Consider the following 24516-nt stretch of genomic DNA (forward strand, 5'->3'; position numbering starts at 1 on the left):
GGAATCGCTAACCCGAATTGATTAAGATCAAAAAATTTTCTGAATTGAAACCAAATGCGCAAAGCATATTTAACTATCGGGTTAGAGACCTGCTTAAGACGTTTCGAATCAAAAGGAAGAGAGGAACCTAAAATAGAACCAAGTGTATAACCCTGAACAGATTGTAATTCCAATGCTACCCATTTAGGAATAAATAGTATGTCCCGATCAAGTAACCAAAATTTCATATGTCGAATATTACAGAAGTGTCTTAGATTACAATGGTGAAGGCTGTGAATTGGTTGATTTTAACTTTTCTGTGCCCTATTTGGGCAGAAAAGTTTACTTTCGATTTCTTAATATGGCTACTAAACTTTCTTTTTAACTGCGTCATTTCTTTCTTTTCCCAGGGGATTCTGGGTGGTTACTTCCCTTTTGTCATCTTACGTATTTCCTGTGCGGCCTTAAATTTTGTAGTTTTTGTTTAAATTTTATTCTGTTTTGCTTTTTATAATCACTTTATGTTAATAATCCTATTTTTTTTTGTTGCTGTGTCTATTCATGAGTTTGAGGTTTATTGTGGTTTTTTTTTAATATATATTTTCCGGCTTTTGTTCTGTTCTGTGTGTATTCTAATTGAGCTAACTTTTTTTTACTTATTTTTTTACTGTTTTACAATTAGCTGATCCTTTTCATATTTATACCTTTTTTTTAGGGAGCGTATACCGGAAGTCATGGGGGTAGTTTTAGCGCTTGCTTCTTTCTGGCGGGTCTGCTTTAGATTTTGCCTTGGGGTCTTGGGCTGGGGGGTGGCGGGAGGGGCTTCACGTTTTAGTTTGTTTTTCTTTGGGCTATATACATTATTGAAGTACTGGTTGCGTCCTTTTCCCCGGTATCTTTTGTATGTTCTGTTTCCTCTCCGGGTTTGTGGGTCGCGCCTATTGTCAATCCTCCTTGTCGTGGGTTGACTTTAGGATTTATGGAATCTATTATTAATTTTGTCTCCTGGAATACTAATGGTCTTAATCATCCTATTAAAAGAAAAAAAGTTTTTAAAGTGTTCCGGAGACTTAAAGCACAAATTTTATTTTTACAAGAGACCCATGTACGGAGGGGGGACAGACTACGTTTTTTCAAATTCTGGAAGGGACAACAATTTCATTCGAACTCCAATGCTAAGATTCGAGGCGTCTCTATTTTTATAGATTCCTCAGTTACTTTTATACAACAGGATATTATCTCTGATCCGAATGGTAGATTTTTATTGGTTAGTGGTTTACTATTTAATAAAAAAGTAGTTTTGGTTAATGTTTATGCTCCTAATATGGATTGTCCGGAATTTTATAAATCATTGTTTGATCAGTTTCCGAATTTGAACGAGTTTTCATTGATTTGGGGCGGAGATCTTAATACCTGTTTATCTCCAGCTTTGGACCGTTCGGCTCCTTTACGGACTTTACCTAATAAATCTGCAAATTTGATTAATTTTTTCCTTTCTGATTCTGGGTCGACGGACATTTGGCGTTTTCTGCATCCTCAGGAAAAAGATTTTTCCTTCTTTTCACATGTTCATCATTCCTATTCAAGAATTGATTATTTTTTCATTGATTCTCGTCTCATTTCTTCAGTGATTAAATGTGATTATGATTCTATAACCATTTCGGATCATGCTCCACTTAAGCTTTCTATTAAAATTATGGCCAATATACCAAACAATAGACAATGGCGTTTTAATTCGCTGTTACTTCAGGACTCGGACTTTGTTAATTTTATGAATGAACAGATTGAGCTTTTTTTTACAATTAACCATACAGAAGATATTTCGGTTAACACTCTTTGGGACACTTTTAAAGCCTATATTCGGGGTCAGATTATTTCGTATTCCGTTGCTTTGAGGAAGAAACAGAAGCAGGAGGAGATGGTAATTGTGGACAAGATTAAAGAAATTGATAAGAAATATGTTATGGCTCCTTCTGAGGAGCTATACAAACAAAGAACTGAACTTCAGATGTTGGATATCCAAAGCAACACACATAAAATACTGGAAGAACTCAGCAGGTCAGGCAGCATCTATGGAAAAGAGTAAATAGTCGACGTTTTGGGCCGGGACCCTTCAGTCACGTATCTCATTTGGATGAAAGGACCAAACATCTAGTTGCTAAGTTTGCTGTTGACACAATTACAGACAGTAATTTAAGTCATGAAGAGGACATAGAGGCCATAAAAGGAAAGAGATGAGATTAGTGAGTAGGTTGAAAGACTAAGAGGGATTTATATATCCTACTGAATGATATTGCGGAAGGCTTGTATTTAAGTGCAGTGAAAAGCTAAAAAGATATAGACAAATTTGTGCTGTTTTATCTGGAGTGTTAGAAGTTTATACAATAGTGAGAGCCTTTGATAGGTTAGACAGTGAGAGTATGTTTCCAAAGGTAGAAATGCTAAATTATGGAGGGCATGCATGAAAGGTGAGGTGGTGGTTTAAAGATGACGTGTGGGTCAAGTTGTTTTTACACAAAGAGTGGTGGTTAGAACGGGCTTCCAGGGGTATGATGGAAGTAGACATGAAGGAGGTTTTCAGAGAGAGACAGGAATATGCAGGGAACAGTGTGAATGAAGAAGTTCAGTCTGAGGTTGGAATTGTGTTTGGCACGGAAATCACTGGCCAAAGGGTCTGTTCCTGTGCTGTATATTTCTATGTTCTATCTTCCATATGTTTATCTTTGTTTATTGCTCATGCAAAAGTAGGGATATTATGCGTTAGTTATGTTGGCGCAGTAATGAGACCATATCTCTACTGATCTTGCTTAAGGAAGGGTGTTGATGCATTAGGAACAGTTTAGAGAAGCTTTACCACAGACATCACTGAAATAGCAGGGTGTTTTGTAAGAAAAGGCTGTATATGCAGAAGTTTTGAAGGATGATAGCAGAGTTACGGAGCCTGATACAAGATCCTGATGGATCTGGAAAGGATGAATGTGCAGAGGATGGTTCCTCTTGTGGGAGAGTTTGGATCTAGCATTACAAATTATAGATGAGAAAGGGCTCTGGGTCTTTGGAACCCTCGCTCACAAAGACAGATGGAAGCAGGATCTTTGAATATTTTTAAGGCAAAGGTTGACCAATACATAATACACAGGGGTAAAGGTTATTGCAATTGGATAGAAATATGGAATTGTGGTTATAATTATGTCTGTTGTGAATTGATTAAATGGTAGAACAGGCTTAAGGAGCCATGTATCAACTCCTGATTCTAATTATTGTTTTTGAATATACATATTTTAACTTTTCCTTCTAAAATCATTCACAGTGAAAGTTTAATCACTTCAGAGGTTGGAAATTAGCGAGTGATATTGCTGTCTTAGTTGCTATTTTAAGTTATTCAGAATATAGAATAAAAGTTCAGAATAAGTTTCTATCTGAATGTTTCATTTTCTCATATACTGATGTCTGGAAACTTTTAATCTGTGTGCAGGACCAATGCAAGAAACAGTCTACGATTTCTGGAGGATGATTTGGCAAGAAAATACTGCTTCTATTGTCATGGTGACAAACCTGGTGGAGGTTGGAAGGGTGAGTGTGCCCAGAAGTGAAATGAATCATCTTGAGAGACTTGTCATGGCTTCATTTTCACAGGATGGGCAGAACGATTTCTTTCACTGATCATATGTGAGTTTTGGTTCCTAGATGTTAGGCAAGTTTCAGTATCAACAAGACCTTGGTTCTAAGCCTGAGTTCTAATCATGAACATTTGACCACAGACTACAACTGGCATGATTTCAAATCTCACCTTTCAAATAATTCAATACATACTTTTTTAAGTTAGCTCTGTCTCAGTAATGGCGCCCAAGACCATCAGATTGTGTTGGGAACTCACTACCAGGGAGGCTGGTGTTGTTCAGCCATGGAATCTGCTGTCTTTATCCAGTCTAGCTGATGAATGATGTTTGACTTTTAGCTTTCTCCTCAATTCAAGGTAATAATTAATGCTGGTATTGCCAGTGACGTTCAGATCTTACAAATGAATATATAAGTAACCAGTGTATAAACAAAATAGAAAATTCTGCTGTGAGCTCCCTGTAACACACTCACTCACCCTCAAAGCAATTTTTAATCATTATAAATGAACTCACCTTAACTGAGATATATGTGTGCCCTCTGCAGAGGATTCAGGAGCCACAGAAAAGTTTCTGGTTATAGGCTGCACCTCTTGAAAGTGGACTCTGTTCCCAACTCATGTGCTGCCAGTAAAGGACTTTTTTTTAATTTTCCCAGATCCAGGCTGTTCTCTTTGTTGCTGATATCAAAGTCACATAAAAGCTGTGCTTTGACTGTTTTCTTCTAACGAACCAATTTTTATAGCAGCATATCACGTAACTGCTCACACCGGCCCTGCTTGTATTGAGACTAAAACCTCTGATGTGTCATTAACAGAGATCCATCTGCTGCCTTAGTCGACAGTCCTATTGCATTAAATTGCAAAATCACAAGTGGCAATTTTACTTAATGACTTTTCAATATGTTTAGCAGGAAAATATATTTAGTTTAATGGATGGCTGAGGGTTGGCTGGCTGTTTGTTGAGACAGTGAACTGCATCTCCCAAAAAAAGCTGTTGTTTTGTTATTACTTACTGGAGTCACTTTGTGCATCAGGTCTCTGGTATCTGAGGTGTCTAATTAAGGCTTATTGGACCCACACTGGCTGTATAATTACTCAGGTGCCTTGTGACTTTGAGAATATTTATGTGCAAATCCACCGAATAGAAGATCTCCTTTTGTAGGAAAGATATTTTGTAAGAGAGTCTTAGAGTCATACAAAACGAAAAAAGGCCCTTCAGTCCAACTGGTCCATGGTATCCACGCCGGTCCCATTTGACTGCTCCTGGCCCATAACCTTTAACCTTTTTTCTATTTAAGCTTTTTCTCAAACCATCTTTTAAAACTTACTATTGTACCTGCTTCAACCGCTTCCTCTGACAGCTCATTCCACATACATACCACCCTCTGTCTGAAGAATTTCCCCCTCAAGTGTCTATTAGATCTTTCCCCTCTCATCTTAAACTTATGCCCTTTAGTTCTTGATTCCCCAACTGTGGGAAAAAGACTGAGTGCATTCACCCTATCTATGCTCCTCATGATTTTATCAACAAGGTCACCACCCAGTCTCCTACGCTCCAAGGAATAAAGTCTCAGCCTGTCCATCCTTTTCCTATACCTCAGGACTTCAAGTCCTGGCAACATTCTTGTAAATCTTTTCTTCATCCTTTCCAGCTTAAGAATGTCTTTCCCATAGCAGGGTGAGCAAGACTGAACACAGTACTCCAAGTGCAGCCTCACTAGCTTCTTGTACAAATATACCATCTCCTACCAACTTTTATAAGACCATAAGGCATAGGAGCAGAATCAAGCCATTCAGCCCATCGAGTCTGATCTGCCATTTCATTATGGTTGATCCATTTCCCTCTGAATCCCATTTTCCTGCCTTCTCTCTAGAAACTTTCACACCCTGACTAATCAGACCTCCACCTTAAAATAAACCCAGTGAAATATTGCACAGATTCATGACCCTCTAACTGAAGAAATTCCTCCTCATCTCTGCTCTAAATGGACAACCCTCTATAATGAGGCTATGCCCTCTGATCTGTGACTCCCCCACCAAAAGAAACATTGGCTTCACATTCACTCTATTTAAGCCTTTCAACATTCGAAAGGTTTCAATGAGATCCCCCTCATTCTTCTAAATTCCAGTAAGTACAGGCCCAAAGCCTCCAATCACTGCTCAAATGATAACATGTTTATTCCCAGAATCTTTCTTGTGAACCTCCTCTGAATTGCCTTCTTTCTAAGATATGGGATCCAAAACTGCTCATAATACTCCAAGTGAGGGCTCACCAGTGACTTTTAAAGCGTCAGCATTACATCCTTGCTTTTATATTATCATCCCCTTGAAATGAATGCTAACGTTGCATTGGCCTTCCTCACCACTGACTCAACTTGCAAATTAATCTGTGGGGAATCTTGCATGAGGACTCCCACATCCAATGGTGCCTCGGATTTCTGAGTTTTCTCCCGATCCAGAAAACAGTCTATGCTTTTATTCCTTCTACCAAAATGTGTGACCATACACTTCCCGATACTGCATTCCATCTGCCACCTCTTTGCCCACTCTCCTAATCTGTCTAAGTCCTTCTGCTGCCTCTCTGATTCCTCAATACTACCTGCTCCACCACCTAACTTCATATCATCTGCAAACTTGGCAACAAAGCCATCAATTCCATCATCCAATTCATTGACATGCAATGTAGAAAGAAGCGGTCCCAGCATAGACCCCTGTGAAACACCACTAGCTATGGGACAAACCTAAGAGCTATATTCCCTTGTGTATAAAGCCTTGCATCACGTATATTACAAATTGTACATCCTACCTTGTACCTCTCATCCTGACCCTGACCAAATCTTTTTCACCTTGTCTTCAGTGATCCACACTGGCTTTTGGTTACCCAAATCTCACATTTAAAATCCTGATACACCTGAAACACACCAAGTATTTCTAGGCACCAGCTCGTAAAAAAGATTGATCGGCATTGAAGGAAGTGCAGCATAGGCATACCAGAATCTCACTGACTCCACCACCAACTACAACGGCTCACGATGCCTCTGGACTGGTGACAGTATTGTAGCCAACCCAGCTTCCAATGACACCAGATCCAGAACCCGGATTCCGCCTCCGCTAATGCCAGTTCCAGTGACCCTGAACACCTTCAGACTGCAAATTGCGTGGCCACAGCTATGTCTGCCTCTTTATTGGCTATGTAGAACAGTCCATGTTCAAAGCCTTCACCGTTAATACTGCCCGACTCTTCCTCCACTGCTTTGACGACTGCATTGGTGCTGCATCATGCACCCATACTGAACTTGTCAATTTCATGAACTTTGCCTCTAACTTCCACTTTGCCCTTAAATTCACTTGGTCCATTACTGATACCTTCCTCCCTTTCTCAATCTGTCTGTCTCCATCTCTGGAGACAAGCTGTCAATCAACTTCTTTTATAAACCTACTGATTCCTGTGGTTACCTTGACTATACCTCTTCCTAACCTGTTTCCTGTAAGAATGCTATTTACTTTTCTCGGTTCCTTTACCTCCACTGCATCTACTTCCAGGATATGACTTTCCTTTCTAGGACATGAGAGATTCTTCCATCTTCAAAGAACAGGGCTTCCCTTCCTCCACTATTGATGCTGCCCTCACCCGTATCTCTTACATTTCTCAAACTTCTGCGCTCACCCCATCTTCCCAGCACCTTAACAGTGATAGATTTCCTCTTGCCCTTACCTACCACCTTGTGAGCCTCCGCAACTTCTCCAACCCCCCCACCCCGCTTTCCGCAGAGCTCGCTCCCTCCCTGATTCCTCTGTCTATTCATCCTTCCCCATTAATCTCCCACCCAGCCCTTACCCTCAAGCAGCCTACGTGCTACACCTGACCATTCACCTCCTTCCACATCTCCGTTCTGGGCCCCAGACAGCCCTTCCAGGGAATCTACTGGGGTTGTCTGTTGTGTCTGGTGCTCCCAATTCAGCCTTCTCTACCTACGTGGAACCCATCTTAAATTAGGGGACTACTTCATCGATCACCTCGGCTCCATCTCCCTAAAGCGGAACTTCCCAGTGGGCAACATTTGAATTCCCATTCCCATTTCAACATGTCAGTCCATGATCTCCTCTTGTGCCAAGATGAGGTCATCCTCAGGGTGGAGGAGCAACACCTTATATTCCGTCTGGGTGGCCTCCAACCTGACAGCGTGAATATCGATTTCTCCTTCCGGTTAAAAAAAACTCCTTCCCACTCCCCTCTGGCCTTCTTTCATCTCTTCTCACCTGCCTATCACTTCCCCTTGGATCTTCTCCTCCTTCTCTTTCCCCCATGATCCACTCTCTTCCCCTATCAGGCTCCTTCTTCTCTAGCCCCTAACCTTTCCCTCCTGGATAGCTTCACCTATCACCTTCTGGCTAGCCTGCCTTCCTTCCCCCACCTTTTTGTTCTTGCATCTTCCTCACCCACCCCCCCCCCGCTCCGTTTCACTCCTGAAGAAGGGTCTTGGCCAAAACGTTGACTGTTTATTCATTTCCATAGATGCTGTCTGACCTGCTGAGATCCTCCAGCATTTTGTGTGTGATACCAGAATTACATCTGTGTTGAATAATGAGGATGAATTACACCAACTAGGATTGTATTCTTTAGAATTTAGAAGGTGTGGTGAAGCACTCATGTTATTATGTGGAATAATGGGGACAAACAGAGAGAAGCTTTTTCTGCTATTTGGAGAAATCAGGAGAACAATGTCAGCCTTACATCCAGGTCTATCAAGACTGAAGTTTGCAAGCTGTTCTACATGCAGCAGGTAGTAAAAATTTATCTTCCTGTTCTGCAAACAGCAATTGATGTGAGCTCAGTTGTTAACCTTAGTTAAGATTAATCAAACTATATTAAGGATTCTGGAGAAAGGGCAGTTGTATGGGGCTGGTTCTTATTAAATGGCAGACAAGTTTGAGGGATTTGTCACCATCTTTCTGATTATTAATGTTAAATTCTTACTCTGTCTCTCCTTATCTCTTTAACCTCTTGAAATCTGGTGGCTCTCTTCCATCCTAGGCCATTTGTCCTGACCAGGGACCTGCCCCATGAAACTTAAGTGTTTTTGGGAGCAAGTAGGGAAGTTTTAGGAAGCAAGGAAGCAAAACACCAATCAGAACGTGAGCCCACTAATGTTATCAGAAAACTCAAGGCTTTCATTTCAGTGGCACTAGAGTGGCAATTTATAGAGAGTTTGGCTGCTCCTCCAACTGAGTCTGTCTGTCAACTCACAAATATGGAAACAGCATTCAAAATATGAGAAGTCTCTAATTTTGTTATTTCTGGAAGCATCTCATCAGTTGAGAAAGATTAATCCAGCATAGAGGAATGAAATTCCATACAACTCAACAGATTTAAAACCACAGGGAAGCCATTAGTATTTTATTTTCATTGACAAAGTGAATAGAGGCCAAAAATTTTCCAACTGAGAAATTAGCTGCATTGTGTGATGAACTCAGTGCTGTAGGCTCAAACATTACTCTTGGTGTAAAACTGCATCTTTCACAGTGACAATTTTTACAGAAACATCTCAGAATTGCTCAAATTATTTAATATACATGAAGCCTGTCATGATATCAAGCTCTTCCCTGCCACCTCCAACTCCATGCCCATTTATTTGGCAAAGATTTCCAACACCATCCCACTGATGACCCCACTTCATGTCTCTGACAATCCAATTTCTCTTTTACCTTTTACTTTCGACCTTTTAATCTTCAATTGCCATTGCAACATCAATCACCTCAATTGTCCACGTCCTTCCCAGCCACCATACTCCATCAAGAAGGGGTTAAAGTCTTCTGCTTCTTTCTGAAGCAAAGATCCAACGATCCCTTCCATCAATGTTCTCCTACCCCTGACCAAACCTATTCTTACCCTGAACAATTTCTCTTTTGACTACTCCCACTTCCTACAAATCAAAGATATAGCAGTTGGCTCTCTTAGCTACACCCGTACTTTGTTTGGCTACATGTAACAGTGATTGTTTCAGTCATTCTGTGGTGCCACTCCCCAACTTTTCTCTGTAATGTCAATGACTATATTAGAGCTATTTCCAAGGCATCGATTTTATCAGCCTCGCAGCTAACTTCTATCCCACTCTCAAATTCATTTTTGGTATTCCTCTCTCTTTCCTGAATCTCAAGAGAGTAACTATCCATGGATGTTTACTATAAACTTATTGACCGCTACATCTATTTAGATCATGTCTCTTCCTACCCTGTCTCTTGAAAGGGTGCCATCCTTTCTCCCAGTTTCTCCCGGTCCACTGCATCTGTTCCTAAGATGAGACCTTCCATTCCAGGATATCTGAAATATTATTTTACAGGAAACATGGCTTCAGTACTACTGTGGTTGACGGAGCTTTCTCTCACATTTCCTTTGTTTCTCAAACATTTGCTCTCACTCCACTTCCCTACAGATAGAACAGAGAAAGAGGTTCCCAGCAATGTATTCCATTCAAGTCCAATTTTTTTTCTCTGTATCTTAATATTTAAATCTCTGACTCCTTTGTGATTTTTGTAAACGTTTGCATTTTCACTGTGCAGATGCTGTCTGATCTGCTGAGTATTTCCAGTAGGTTCTGATAGAAAGTAGTCTTTACAAAGCTAAAAGATAAAATGAAGAGGAATTCATTTACACAGAAAGATAGAAGATTCACAAGCAGAATGTTGAAGCCAAAATTGCCGAAGGTCTTTGAATGAGATATTGCAATATGAAAGGGAGATAGGAAGAGCAGCGTGGATAAGAATAATTGAAATGAGAAGTAGTCTTGTCTGGATGATAACCAATGTTCTTGTCTATGTCATTCTGAGAAGTTTTTGAAAATAAATTTCTCTTTTTCATAGTAGTAGCAGTGAAACATTCATAACAGACCTCTTTTAAAAGATTTATTCATTCCAATCAGGGCCAGTGTTTTCTGTTTTTGTTTGTTTATTCTGTTTCAGTTAGATTTCCCCTGTTGGTGAAGATAAGATTTCTCCTGATTTGTGAAGGGAAGATCTTGCCTGACAAATCTGCTAGAATTCTTTGATGAGTTAACAAGCAGTTTAGATGAAAGAGAGTTGATCATGTTATATGCCAGTATCTTCTGGAGTTCTTTCACAAAGCACTACACACGAGGAAAGGCACTAGCGTGAATAAAAGATTGGCTGCTTGGCTGAAATGAGAAAATGGGGATAAAGGGGAATATTTTGGGATGGCTGCCAGTAACCAAGGGTTAGTGTTGGCTCTGCAATCTCTCACTTTATATATTAATGATCTGAATGAGGAATTGATGGCATTGTGGCCAAGTTTGCAGATGATATTAAGATAGGTGGAGGGGCAGGTAGGTAGAGAGTCTGCAAAAGAATTTGTGCAGGTTGGGAGACAAGGCAAAGAAGGGGCAGGTGGAACACAGCATAGGAGAGTGTGAGGTTATGCACTTTTGAAGGAAGAATGTGGTGTGGAACATTTTCTAAATGAGGAGATAATGGTAGAGCACTTGGGAGTCCTAGTTCAGGATTTCCTTGGGTTGAGTCCATAGTATAGAAAACAAATGCAATGCTAGCTTTCATTTTGAGAGGACTAGAATATTAAAGTAAGGATGTATTACTGAGGTTCTGTAAGGCAATTGGCAGACCACATTTGGAATATTGTAAGCAATTTTGGGTAATACATTGAAGGAAAGATGTGATGATGCTGGAGAGGGTCCAGAGGAAGTTAACAAGAAGTTAACAAGAGTGAAAGGCTTAATGTATGAAGAGAGTTTGATTTTTCTGGTGGAGTTCAGAAAGTTGAAAACTTTCTCATTGAAGAGTTACAAAATACAGTTGGACTAAGATGTTAACTGTCCTGTGCTATCACCAGTGAGATCATCAGTTGATCTGCCACCTGTTAAAGCACCACCTCCCACTGGTGAGCTTAAAAACTTGGCATCTGCCTCTATCAGAGTTGTTGGTCACTTCTATCCAACACATAGTCTGCTCTTCAGCTGTCTATGCAACTACTGAAGGGTTTGCAAGATATGTCTACACTGTCTATCTGCCCCTCTGGACATATTTGGTCCACACCCATGCTGATCCTTTCTCTGCTGCCTCAGCTACAGCCCTGCTGGTTGACTTGATCTCTCTTCTAGTGAAGCCAAGGTCACGCAGCCACTTCTGGAAAGTGAACACAATAAACCCACGGCAGCCTACTTCGAATGGATAGCATGAGACCTTCCACCCTCTGTCTCTGCACTCTGATCTTAATTCTGCATACCTGGTTAACTTGCACTCATGGGCTTCATCGATGTTGTCTTCCCAGGGGACTGTGAATTCACCAATAACCACTTCTCTACTGGTGTCAGACCATACGATTATATCTGGACGCCATGTTATGAAAACTATTTGCTCCGGGAAACTGCCTTTCCCATCCCGGTCAGCCTCAACACACCAACCGTTGGCTGAAGAAAGTATGCTTGATCGTGAGCCTGCGCTGTACACCCTTGATTTGGAGCCTTCTTTCACAAATGATATGCGATGTTCTGTGCAGCATGGGGCACAAGATAAGTTGTGCTGCAGTACTCTCTGCTCAACCGCTTCTGTTACAACTTTGAGAACGTTGTTATGTCTCCAAGTGTACATGCCGCTGGAAAGATTGATTCTGCATGCCCTCAAGATATGTTGAATTGTTCCCTTCTCGCCACAAACAGCACACCTGTCTGGCTTATCTTCATACCAAGTGCTGAGGTTGGCAGGTGTTGGGAGCAGATCGTACGCTGCTCTGCATAGAAAAGAAATGCGGAGCGGTTCCATCTGCCACAGAACATCTGAAGATAGATGTCGTTGTTCAACACTTTCCCACCGGGTCCAAGCCCCTTGTTTGGCCAGGCCAGCTGATACTCCTCTTCTACCTCTCGTATTTCCTGTGTTACAAGCTCACGGCACTCCTTACCTGTAGAAGATGACCACCACTTGTGGGTTGTCCGTCCAAATCCCTGGCGGCCTAGCTGGATAGCCCCAGCCATCTCCTTGTGCTTCAATCTAGACTCTGCCTCATCAACTGCTACATGGGCTGACCACTTCCTGCCTGATCTCACATCCGGCTGGGTGTTCTTGATGACAGGGTCTTTTGAGTCTCGAAGCATCAAGAATGATCTTACCTTGGCTACCTTGACCTCCTCAACAAGGGATTGCACTGGGATGGTAAGCTTTGTCTGGCTACTGTGGGTTGCAACATTGGTGAGGCTGCTCGGTACTCCAAGCCACTTCTTCACATACTTGTTGATCTTCCGTTCCATTGCCTCAACATGGGACATTGCCACTTCATAGACAGTTAGTGGCCACATTATCCGTGGCATCAGTCCGTACTGCAAGCACCACAACTTCAACTTGCCAGGCAAGCCACACTTGTCAACAGACATCAAACCTCTGTTGATCTGTTCTCCTGTCTCTTGAACCCTCTTGGTGTCTCTCAGCTCCTCTGTGTACCATCGCCTGAGGCTCTTAACTGATTGGTCCTGAATGGATGGAATCTCCTCTCCACAAAGGGTGAAATGAAAGTCAACCAACTTTCCTCTCCCAAGAACAAGGCTCTTTGACTTATTGGTCTTGAACTTCATTCTTCCCCAATCCATTAGCTCCTCGAGTCTAGATAGTACATTTTCCACTGCCTCCGTGCTGGGACCCAAAAGCGTAAGATCGTCCCTGAATGCTCGTATTGGTGGAAACTCCTCTCCACCATCAAGTGCGACACCTGGTCCCACTGATTCTGCAGCCCTCACAATGACCTCCATGGCTAACACAAAAAGGATGGGTGAAATTGCACATCCCATTGGGATTCCAACATCCAAGCTCTGCCACCTAGTTGTAAACTGCTGAGTGGAAAATCTCATCCGGAAATCGTTATAGGACACTGAAAGACCTAGCAGAGGAAAGTCACAGCGGTCAGGTCTCTGGCACTGAGTCTGACTCTGCAACTCAGAAGAGAATTGGGGAGAAGAGGTGTGCTGTGGTGATAGGGGATTCGTTAGTTAGGGGAACAGAAGGTCTGTGGACGAGAACAAGATTCCCTGATGGTATGTTGCTTCCTGGGTACTAGGGTCCGGGAGTGAACACCCAGTGGTCATGGTTCATGTCGGTAGGAAGAGTGGCAAGCTTCTGCAAAGGAAGTTGAGAGAGTTAGGTGCTACGTTAAAAGGCAGGGTTGTAATCTCAGGATGTTTACCATGACACATGCCAGTGGGAGTCAGAAATAGGAAGATTATACATTTTAAAATATGGCTAAGGAGTTGGTGTCAGAGGAAGGGCATAAAATTTATAGATCATTGGGCTCTCTTCCAGGAAAGGTGGGATCTGCACAGGAGATATAGTTTGCACCTGAACTAGAAAGGAATTAGCAAATACAAAATGCTGGAGGAGCTCAGCAGGCCAGGCAGCATCTGTGGAAAAGAGGATTGTCAACATTTCAGGCCGAGACCCTTCATCAGGACTAGAGGAGAAAAAGAGTTAGAGGGTGGGGGAGGGTAGAAAGAAGCACAAGGTGATAGGTGAAACCGGGAGTGGGGGGGAACAGGTGAAGTAAAGAGCTGGGAAGTTAAAGAGATACAGGGCTGGAAAAGGGGGAATCTGATAGGAGAGGACAGAAGGCCACAGAACAAAGAAAAGGGGTAGGAGCACCAGAGGGAAGTGATGGGCAGGTAAGGAGATAAGAATGAGAGAGGAAATGAGGAATGGTGAAGTTTGAAAGAGTATACAAAAAATTTACAAGGATGTTGCCTTGTATGCATACGTATGCTGAATTATACAAGGAGGACCTGAGTTATAAGGAAAGATTGAGTAGGTTAGGACTTTATTCCTTGGAACTTAGAAAATTGAGAGGAGTTTTGGTAGAGGTCTACAAAATTATGAGGTCTATAAATAGGGTAAATGCAAGCAGGTTTTTTCCACTGAATTTGGGTGGGACTACAACCAGAAGTCATGGGTTAAGGGTGAAAGGTGAGATTTTTAAGAGGATCATGAGGGGAATCTTCTTCACTCAGAGGGTCATGACAATGTGGAACGAGCTGTCAGCACAAGTGGTGCATGTGAGCCCAATTTCAACATTTAAGAGAAGGTTGAATAGATACGTGGACATTGGGGATATGGAGGGCTATGGACCTGGTGTAAGTCAATGGGAGTAGGCAGTTTAAATGGTTTGGCACTGACTAGATGGGCTGAATGGCCTATTTCTGTGCTGTACTTTTCTATGACTCTATGACCTGAATAGAGTAGATGTGGAAAAGATGTCCCTTTATTCTGAGGGTGTATCCTTTGATCCAAGACTCTCTAAACTAGGAGAATCTTGGATCAAAGGATACACCCTCAGAATAAAGGGACACCCCTTTAAAACTAAGATTACCAGATATTTCTAAAGGAAGAGGGTGGTGAATCTGTGGAATTTGTTGCCACAGAGGGCTTATGAAAGTGAAGGCCCTAGATGTTTATAAGGCAGAGATTGTTATGTGCTCAATTTTTAAGGTATTTAAGGGTTATGGGGTGTTGGCGCGTGGCCAAATGGTTAAGGCATCGGTCTAGTGATCTGAAGGTCGCTAGTTCGAGCCTCAGCTGAGGCAGCATGTTGTTAAGCAAGGCACTTAACCACACATTGCTCTGCGACGACACCAGTGCCAAGCTGTATCGGCCCTAGTGCCCTTCCCTTGGACAACATCGGTGGTGTGGAGATGGGAGACGCAGCATGGGCAACTGCTGGTCTTCCATACAAACTTGCCCAGGCCTGCGCCCTGGAAACCTTCCAAGGTGCAAATCCATGGTCTCACGAGACTGACGGATGCCTATATAAGGGTTATGGAGAGAAGACAAGACAATGCAATTGAAAATATAAGCAATGATTAAATGGTGGAGCAGGATAAATGGACTGAATGGCTAGCTGTGCTCTTTTCCTCTCTTCTTGGAAAGATAATTTTATGTTTTCACTGATTGTCTTTCCCTATACTGTGCCTGACAATGTTGAGTGAAGTTAATCCTCGTGTAAAGTGTAACATCAGAAAATACCGTGGATAATAAAATTAAAACCTTTGCCTTTTTTCCTTGTGAAATGCGTCTATGGAGTTGAATTATTTTAATGCGTGACTAGATATCAGCCTTTGCAGATCTGAAGTCTATTTACACTCTCTCAAATATTTTTATCTAAATCCATCTCCTCTGGCTATAAAAATTGGGTTTATATTGATCTCTTTTATATTTTAATTTAATTATTTAGAACATGAGAACTAGGAGCTGGAACAGATCATTGAGCTCCTAAGCCTACATCAACATTTAGGGTGATCATGGCACATCTTGTAGAACAGCACAGGAACAGGTCCCTCAGCCCACTATGTTATGCCAAACTAATGAAATTACTAATCAAATTTAGCCCAACTAAATTAATCTCTACTGCCTGCACAGTGTGCATTTCCTTCCATTTCCTGCACATTTATCTGCCTATCTAAAAGGCTCTTTGTGTTGTATTTACCTCACCATCAACCTGACAGTGCATCCCAGGCACCTACCACTCTGTGTAAATAACCTGCTTTGCACACCTCATTTGAACTTACCCTCTCTCACATTAAATGCATGCCTTCTGAAATTAGATACCTCAACTCTGGAAAACAATACTGGCTATCTACTCTGTTTATGAATCTCATAATCTTATAAATCCATATCAGATCTCCCAGCAGACTCAGTTGCTTCAGTGGAAACAACTCAAGTTTGTCCATCTTCTACTGCCTTCTGATCCAGGCAACACCCTCTCCACAGCCTTGACATTCTTCTTATAAAGGGGCTACTAGAACTGAATGCAGTACTCTATGTGCAGTTTAACCAGAACTAGGTGTGATGCTGTTCCTATTCTTCTAAACTCTAAACAGTTGAAACCATTGTAAGATCCTCTATAATCTAAGATAAATCAGGATTCCAGTCTACCTTACAAAATGCTGGAGGAACTCAGCAGGCCAGGCAGCATCTATGGAAAAGAGTACAGTCGATGTTTCGGGACGAGACCCTTTGAGTTCCTCCAGCATTTTGTGTGTGTCACAAGATCACAAGACAAAGGAACAGAAGTAGGCCATTCGGCCCATCGAGTCTGCTCCGCAGCTCCCCCATGAGCTAAACTATTCACCCATCTAGTTCCAATTTCCAGCTTTTTCCCCATTTTCCTTGATGCCCTGACCAATTAGATACCCGTCAATCTCCTCCTTAAACACCCTCAATGATCGGGCCTCCACAGCCATATGTGGCAACAAATTCCACAAATCCACGACCCTCTGGCTAAATAATTTCTCCTCATCTCTGTTTTAACTGGGTACTCTCTAATTCTAAGACGATGGCCTCTTGTCCTGGACTCACCCATCAAGGGAAACAACCTTTCCACATCTGCTCTGTCCAACCCTTTCAACATTTGAAACGTTTCTACGAGATCCCCTCTCATTCTTCTATACTTTAATGAATACAATCCAAGAGCCGACAGACGCCCCTCATATGTTAGCCCCTGCATTCCAGGAATCATCCTCGTAAATCTTCTCTGAACTCTCTCCGACATCAGTACATCCTTTCTAAGACAGGGGGCTCAAAACTGCACACAGTATTCCAAATGAGGTCTCACTAATGCCCCATAGAGCCTCATCAACACCTCCTTACTCTTAAACACTATTCCTCTTGAAATGAATGCCAACATAGCATTCGCTTTCCTTACCGCCGATCCAACTTGGTGGTTAACCTTTAGGGTATCCTGCACGAGGACCCCCAAGTCCCTTTGCACTTCCGATATGTCGCTTGGATTTCCAGCATCTGCGGATTTTCTCTTGTTTGTATTCCAGTCTACCTCCCCAGGCACCACATTCATGACTCAGACCTCCACCTCTGCTGCTCGCTAGGGGTGGGGATGTTTAACCATTCCCTGTCACCTATCCACCCAATCCCAGCTCCCAGACTCTCAAATTTCTGCAGAAGATTCAGTGAGCCAAACCAATCAGGTCCCTGAATTGCTGCATTGAGAGAGCAGCAACTTACTGAGGTAAAACATACCACACGCATAACATTTGCACAATTCAAATGTTTCTTTTAAAGTTGGCAATGTAGCTGAAAACTGTTTCTACCCCAAGAAATGAACATGTCCACTGACTTTTGCAAGTTATAACAACTAATTCAAGGAAATATTATTTTCCACAAACTTGAATGTCTTGCCTGCAAGTGCAGCTGGATATGTTTTGAAGATCCTCCTGCAGTTTAGGTGGAGCTTTATCATTTTGCTTCATCTTTCCTCACTGGGCAATGCCCTCATCTCGGAAACCACTGTAGTGAATTTTTTCCTACATTGCTTACCGTAAGTTGGGACAGTAGTTTCTTTGATGGAACTAAAACAGTACTCAGAACTCTGGATGCTGCTTTATTGAAGATACTTTATTTGTGGCAGGGATTGCAATAACACCATTAAATGGTGTACCTCCATGCTGACTTTCTGTGCTTTTCATGAGTCATTGCCAGGATCTCTCTGATCAGCAGCAGTCAGTTGTCCCACGTTATTTAAGATTCTGCAGATGCTGGAAATCTAAAGAAACACAACCAAAATGCTGCAGGAACTCAGCAGGTCAGACAACATCTGTGGAGGGATATGAACATCCTCCGTCTGGTTGCTTAATGCCCTGGCATGAAAATACCAATGCCTTTGGACTTAAACTCCTACAAGAAGGAGTGGATATGGCCAAGTCCATCACGGGTAAAGCCCTGCCCGCCATTGAGCACATTGACGCAGAGCGCTGTCGCAGGAAAGCTGCATCCATCATCAAAGATACCCACCACCCAAGCCATGCTCATTTTGCTGCTGCCATCAGGAAGGAGCTTCTGGAACTTCAGGACCAAAACTACCAGGTTCAGGAACAGTTATTGCCCCTCAGCCATCAGGCTCTTGAACTAGAGGGGATGACTTCACTCAACATCATTCTCACCATTACTGAAATGTTCCCACAACCTATGGACTCACTTTCAAGGACTCTTCAGCTCATATTCTCAATATTTATTGCTTATTTATTTATTTAGTTTTTCTCCGCTCAAGCTGGTAAAACTTGAGGTATGGACATAGCCAAGCATACTTATTTCTCAATTGCTAGGAACTTTCAGGCTATCCTGGTGGGGTTTAATGTTGTGGCTCTCTGGATATGGATGTTGCTGTGTAGCCTTAATTGTTTAATACTTTTGTGTAGTGCCTTTGGGATGATACAAGCTGTGGTCTTTCATTGATTCTATTGTATTTCTTGGATTTACTGTGTATGCCTGCAAGAAAATGAATCTCAGGGTTGTATGTGGTGACATGCAGTCCATCTATTTTGATAATAAAGTTACTTTGAACTTTGAATAGTTAACTTTTCAGACTGAGATCGGGTGATCCTTTTGAAGAACTTTGACCTGTAAAGTTAATTGTTCATTTCCATCTATAGATGGTCCCTGATTGCTGAATTCCTCCGGCAATCTGTGTAAGCTGCTCTTACTTTCTACCTATCTTCATTTTTCAATTATTGTTGTTATTACAGATTATATTGGTCATTGGGAATTGGTATAAAACTGGTCAAAATCCTTTTTAAGAAACAGGACTCCAAGAAGGCACCAATACATGGGACAGGAGATACAGAAAGTTGCTTTTAACTTTATGCCGTTTCAATCCACATATCCACAACTTTATTTATGCAAGAAGCACCATTTATAACACCGTAGACTGCTGTATCCCATCTTTAGGTTGCAGAGATTAATAGGTCTGATGTGCGTTAAGGCAATCAAAGGATCTGGTGTTAGTGTAGAAAGTTACCACCAGGTCAAAGATCAGCCACAATCTGACTCAGTGATGGAACTGGCTCTGGAGATAGCAGCCTTCTTCCACTTCTTTCTTAAACTTGTAAATATTAGGGATTGATTAATACCCCAGCCAAGTCCATCTGTACCTCTCCTCCCTTTGGCCTTGCCTGCATAACTGTTTCTTTAAATCCTCCCAGTTTCTTACTTCCTTCTTTAGTGCAAGGGATCACTTAACGATGAAAGAAATGATTTTGACCTTTTGTTTTTCATTTGTGTTCATCTCAGTGAAATACTTTGACAACCTGTGTATTGTCCAAAAGGGTTGGGAAATAGGATTACAGTAGATTGCTTCAATTGAAAAGCTGGAACAGACATTGATACAATGGGCAAATTGCCTTTCGCTGTGCTGTACCTCTATGATTTCAAAATAGATTTTAAGATATTAATCTGTCTGGCTCTTAAAACTGTTTTAACCTTCTGGGCCTTTCCAAACATTTTTTTTGACATTTTAAACTTCATACCACAAACAATATTTTCACCAGATAAACAAGGCTTTCTTTCATTTTTAAACTGTAGCTTTAGTTATTTGATATGTTTATCAGTGCTTGTGTATTAGCATGAATATTTCTGTGTGCTGCAGTGTGTGCGTACATGAATTTGTGTCTGGGTAAGTATGTGTGCACATGAATTTGTGTATGTGTGGAGGGAGGTTATGTGTGTACATGTGTCTAAGAGAGTATGTATGTACGTTTGCAGACACACTCATGCCTCTCTTTATACTGATTGTGTGTGCCACTGTTTCTGCATGTGTGTGCCTTCCTGTATGTTGATCTCTATGCCTCTGTCTGCCTGTGACCATTGAGATTCAGTGTCTGTGTTTTAAGATATTGGCTGATTCCCAGCACACTTTTTACAATGGAGCTGAATTATGATTAATGACCAAGTTAAAGAGCAAGGTATTTAGAAATGGCAGCAAAGGTAGTCGATCTTTGGCAGGAGACGACGAGCAAAGCTAAATCAATAAGATAGGTTAAGAGAACATGGATCCTCTTTTTATAAGTTATTTTCATGGTTGTAATTTGTTCAAAAATTAAAATGTAATCACCTAATTAACAAAGGCATCTTATTTGTTGGATCAGTGCCAGCAGCATTCTAATGATACATTAATGAAATCTTTTGTGGTAATCAATATGCTGATAGCAATTTACTCCTTTAATTTGACAGCAGTCAGGGTTGGCAGTGTGGTGTGCAGGGGGGCGGTGGGTGGGGGGAGAGAGGAAGATTTTACGGATTGCTCTCTCAGTAACTGTGCATCACAGGCCAAGTGCATTGAAATGTGATTTAAACCGACATGTAATAATGTGAGGCCCCTTATCAGACTTTCACAGTTCCACTTTATTCATCCATTACCCATGAAATAATCACTCAGAGGTAGTGCTTATGGTATTTGAAGAGTTTCAAAGGCAACCAGTACACTTTTCCTTTTGTGGGGAAATCTTGCTTTGCCCAGTGAGATAATTAAAAGGGTAATAATAAACTGCCTCCATTTATTGACCAGGCCATCATAATCCCATGGGAACCATTCTACATAAAATGACAGCTCCCATACTATTCCTACCGTAGTTCTGAAGGATAAAGTGCATCAATATTCATTACCTTGGTTATTCTGCCTGTAGATCTGTTACATACGTTAATGAGTTGTGCATCACTTCGATATGATGTACCTAAAGAAATTCAAGCTGTGCTCTGGGATTGTAATAGGTGTGTGTATTTATATTAATCTGGGACCTGACTTTGCACACAATAGTGAAATCTGGCATTCATTACAATCGTATCTGCAGGAGATTTTGCATTGGACTTCAGAGAGTCATTTCAGGTAGCTCCTCACACATGAGATTCCATGTGTATGGACAAGACAAACAATTGTCTCTCCTTCACCTATCAGACTGTTGATTATTAATGAGTAGCAGAGAGCCTGGATCAAATCTGTTTTCCATTTACTTCAGTATCAAAGCAGGTGCAGAAGGTAAAAGGAAATGAGGGAAAACAAAATGTAATGAAAGAAGGATAAATAGGGAAAAAAATTAAAGAATGTGATTTATTTAAAAATCTTCAGTCATAATTGACGAATGAAAGAAAGAAGTTCTGCACAATCTTCAGTGCTGGGGAAGATATTGTGTGCAAAGTCAGGCCCAGATCAACATCAGTAATTAAGACCTACTGTATGTTAACATTTTACGCAGGATAAAATGTAAATTCCCTAGCCATTGGTAGCATGTTAGTGGGTATAGAGCAGGAGCTTTAAGCTGTTGCAGAAGTGGTATTTAAGCAGTACTTAACCATTGCCTCCCCCTAATGTAAGAAGAACGGTAGCCAGCAAGAAAGAACGACTCCGTCATGCATCAGATGAGAGGCACCCTCTACATGGTCATACACCTACACCCAGCCACCTAAAGTCAAGGAGGAGCTTCATGAACAGTGTTGTTCCATTACAATCAACCCCATCTGAAGCCCGCATCGCCTTGTGGAAACACCGGCTCGCCAGTCTGTTGCTGTCCTTGCCAAATTCAACAACAATAGACAATAGGTGCAGGAGTAGGCCATTTGGCCCTTCGAGCCAGCACCGCCATTCACTGTGATCATGGCTGATCATCCACAATCAGTATCCAGTTCCTGCCTTATCCCCATAACCTTTGATTCCGCTATCTTTAAGAGTTCTATCCACCTCTTTCTTGAAAGCATCCAGAGATTTGGCCTCCACAGCCTTCTGGGGCAGAGCATTCCATATAACCACCACTCTCTGGGTGAAAAAGTTTTTCCTCAACTCCGTTCTAAATGGCCTACCCCTTATTCTTAAATTGTGGCCTCTGGTTCTGGACTCACCCATCAGTGGGAACATGCTTCCTGCCTCCAACGTGTCCAATCCCTTAATAATCTTATACGTTTCAATAAGATCCCCTCTCAGCCTTCTAAATTCCAGAGTATACAAGCCCAGTCGCTCCAATCTTTCAAAATATGACAGTCCCACCATCCCGGGAATTAACCTTGTGAACCTACGCTGCACTACCTCAATAGCAAGAATGTCCTTCCTCAAATTTGGAGACCAAAACTGCACACAGTACTCCAGGTGTGGTCTCACCAGGGCCCTGTACAGTTGCAGAAGGACCTCTTTGCTCTTATACTCAATTCCTCTTGTTATGAAGGCCAGCATGTCATTAGCTTTCTTCACTGCCTGCTGTACTTGCATGCTTGCTTTCAGTGACTGATGTACAAGTACACCTAGATCTCGTTGTACTTCCCCTTTTCCTAACTTGACTCCATTTAGATAATAATCTGCCTTACCGTTCTTACCACCAAAGTGGATAACCTCACATTTATCCACATTAAACTGCATCTGCCCACTCACCCAGCCTGTCCAAGTCACCCTGCATTCTCATAACATCCTCCTCACATTTCACACTGCCACATTGGTAAATTTGCTAATGTTACTTTTAATTCCCTCATCTAAATCATTAATATATATTGTAAACAGCTGCGGTCCCAGCACTGAACCCTGCGGTACCCCACTGGTCACCACCTGCCATTCCGAAAGGGCCCTGTTAATCGCTACTCCTTGTTTTCTGTCAGCCAGCCAATTTTCAATCCATGTCAGTACTCTGCCCCCAATACCATGTGCCCTAATTTTACCCACTAATCTCCAATGTGGGACTTCATCAAAGGCTTTCTGAAAGTCCAGGTACACTGGCTCTCCCTTATCCATTTTCATAGTTACATACTCAAAAAATTCCAGAAGATTAGTCAAGCACAATTTCCCCTTTGTAAATCCGTGCTGACCGATCCTGTTACTGCTATCCAGATGTGTCGTAATTTCATCTTTTATAATTGACTCCAGCATCTTCCCACCACTGACATCAGGCTAACCGGTCTATAATTCCCTGTTTTCTCTCTTCCTCCCTTCTTGAAAAGAGGGACAACATTAGCCACCCTCCAATCCACAGGAACGGATCCTGAATCTATAAAACATTGGAAAATGATTATCAATGCGTCCACGATTTCTAAAGCCACCTCCTTAAGTACCCTGGGATGCAGACCATCAGGTCCCGGGGACTTATCAGCCCGTAACAAGGCGCAAAAATGTGTCCAGTTCTGGCTGGGCCATGTATAGACTGGCCGTGGACACGATAAGAAGAAGACCATTGCCTGGTTTCCACAGGAACAAGGCCACTCAGGCAAGGCAGCTGCCTGATTCCTGTATCTAACTGCCTATGTGACTGCTTAAATCTGCTTTCTGTTTTACACTTTAGTGACAGTAGAATTATTTCTACAACAGGGTCCATCTTGAACAATTTTGTTCATACTTACATGAACAAAACAGAAATCATAATCTAAAGTAAAAGTTTGGGATTATTGTTAATTTTAACAAAGGCCTTGTAAAATCTTGAGGCCAAATATGTGGCCACATTTCATTTACTCTGAGTAATTGGCTAAAAAGTAGTTGTCAACATGATTGAAAGTCAGCTGAAACACATCCAATGTAAACATAATTTTATTTTTGAGCTTCCAAGCACTCTTTGCATCTTTATGAAGACTATCTATGCCCATCTCTGTAGCATCATTAAATACTGTGGTACCTCATGACATCTGCCAAAACCCAGCCCTGTCTCTGGGCGTGCCTAATATCTTCCACCTTCCATGAACTTGCCACCCAGGCTTGCACCTCATAGTCACATCAAAATACATTGAGTCCCATTCACCCCAGTTCTCACTTCTCATTCTGGCCTTGAACTTAAAATTCTCCTTTTTGTTTATAAATTCATTCATAACTTCATCCTTCATTATCTTTGGGACCTTTCCTAGCCTTGTATTCCTTCAGTTCTTCTGCTGTTAAACCTACGGCTGTTCCCATCTCCTAGACTCTGTTGCCTCATTTTCCTCTGTTAACATACTCCTTCGAAATTGCCTTGCTGCCTAAATATATCCTTACATATCTTACTGCCAAATTTTGTTTGATAACCTGCCTACAAACCATTTTCTGAGCTTTTCATAAGCTGTTGCTGTTGGTTGATACAAGAAACCTCGATTGCTAAAGCCTGTTTATTTTCTTAACTTCATGTTTGCAT

The 24516-nt window shown here is 41.7% G+C and overlaps 1 protein-coding gene across 9 annotated transcripts in view; it reads left to right on the forward strand.

Moving 5' to 3' along the window:
- Positions 1-24516, forward strand: part of LOC134351958 (receptor-type tyrosine-protein phosphatase mu-like) — a 1067206-nt gene that overhangs the window by 1001491 nt on the left and 41199 nt on the right. For all 9 annotated transcript variants that reach the window (XM_063058925.1, XM_063058929.1, XM_063058945.1 and 6 more), the window contains one exon: positions 3455-3552. In XM_063058925.1, the coding sequence (XP_062914995.1) occupies positions 3455-3552 (98 nt within the window). The remainder of the gene's footprint in view (positions 1-3454; positions 3553-24516) is intronic.

The sequence above is a fragment of the Mobula hypostoma genome, chromosome 1 (genome assembly GCF_963921235.1).
Source record: "Mobula hypostoma chromosome 1, sMobHyp1.1, whole genome shotgun sequence".
Classification (NCBI taxonomy): domain Eukaryota; kingdom Metazoa; phylum Chordata; class Chondrichthyes; order Myliobatiformes; family Myliobatidae; genus Mobula; species Mobula hypostoma.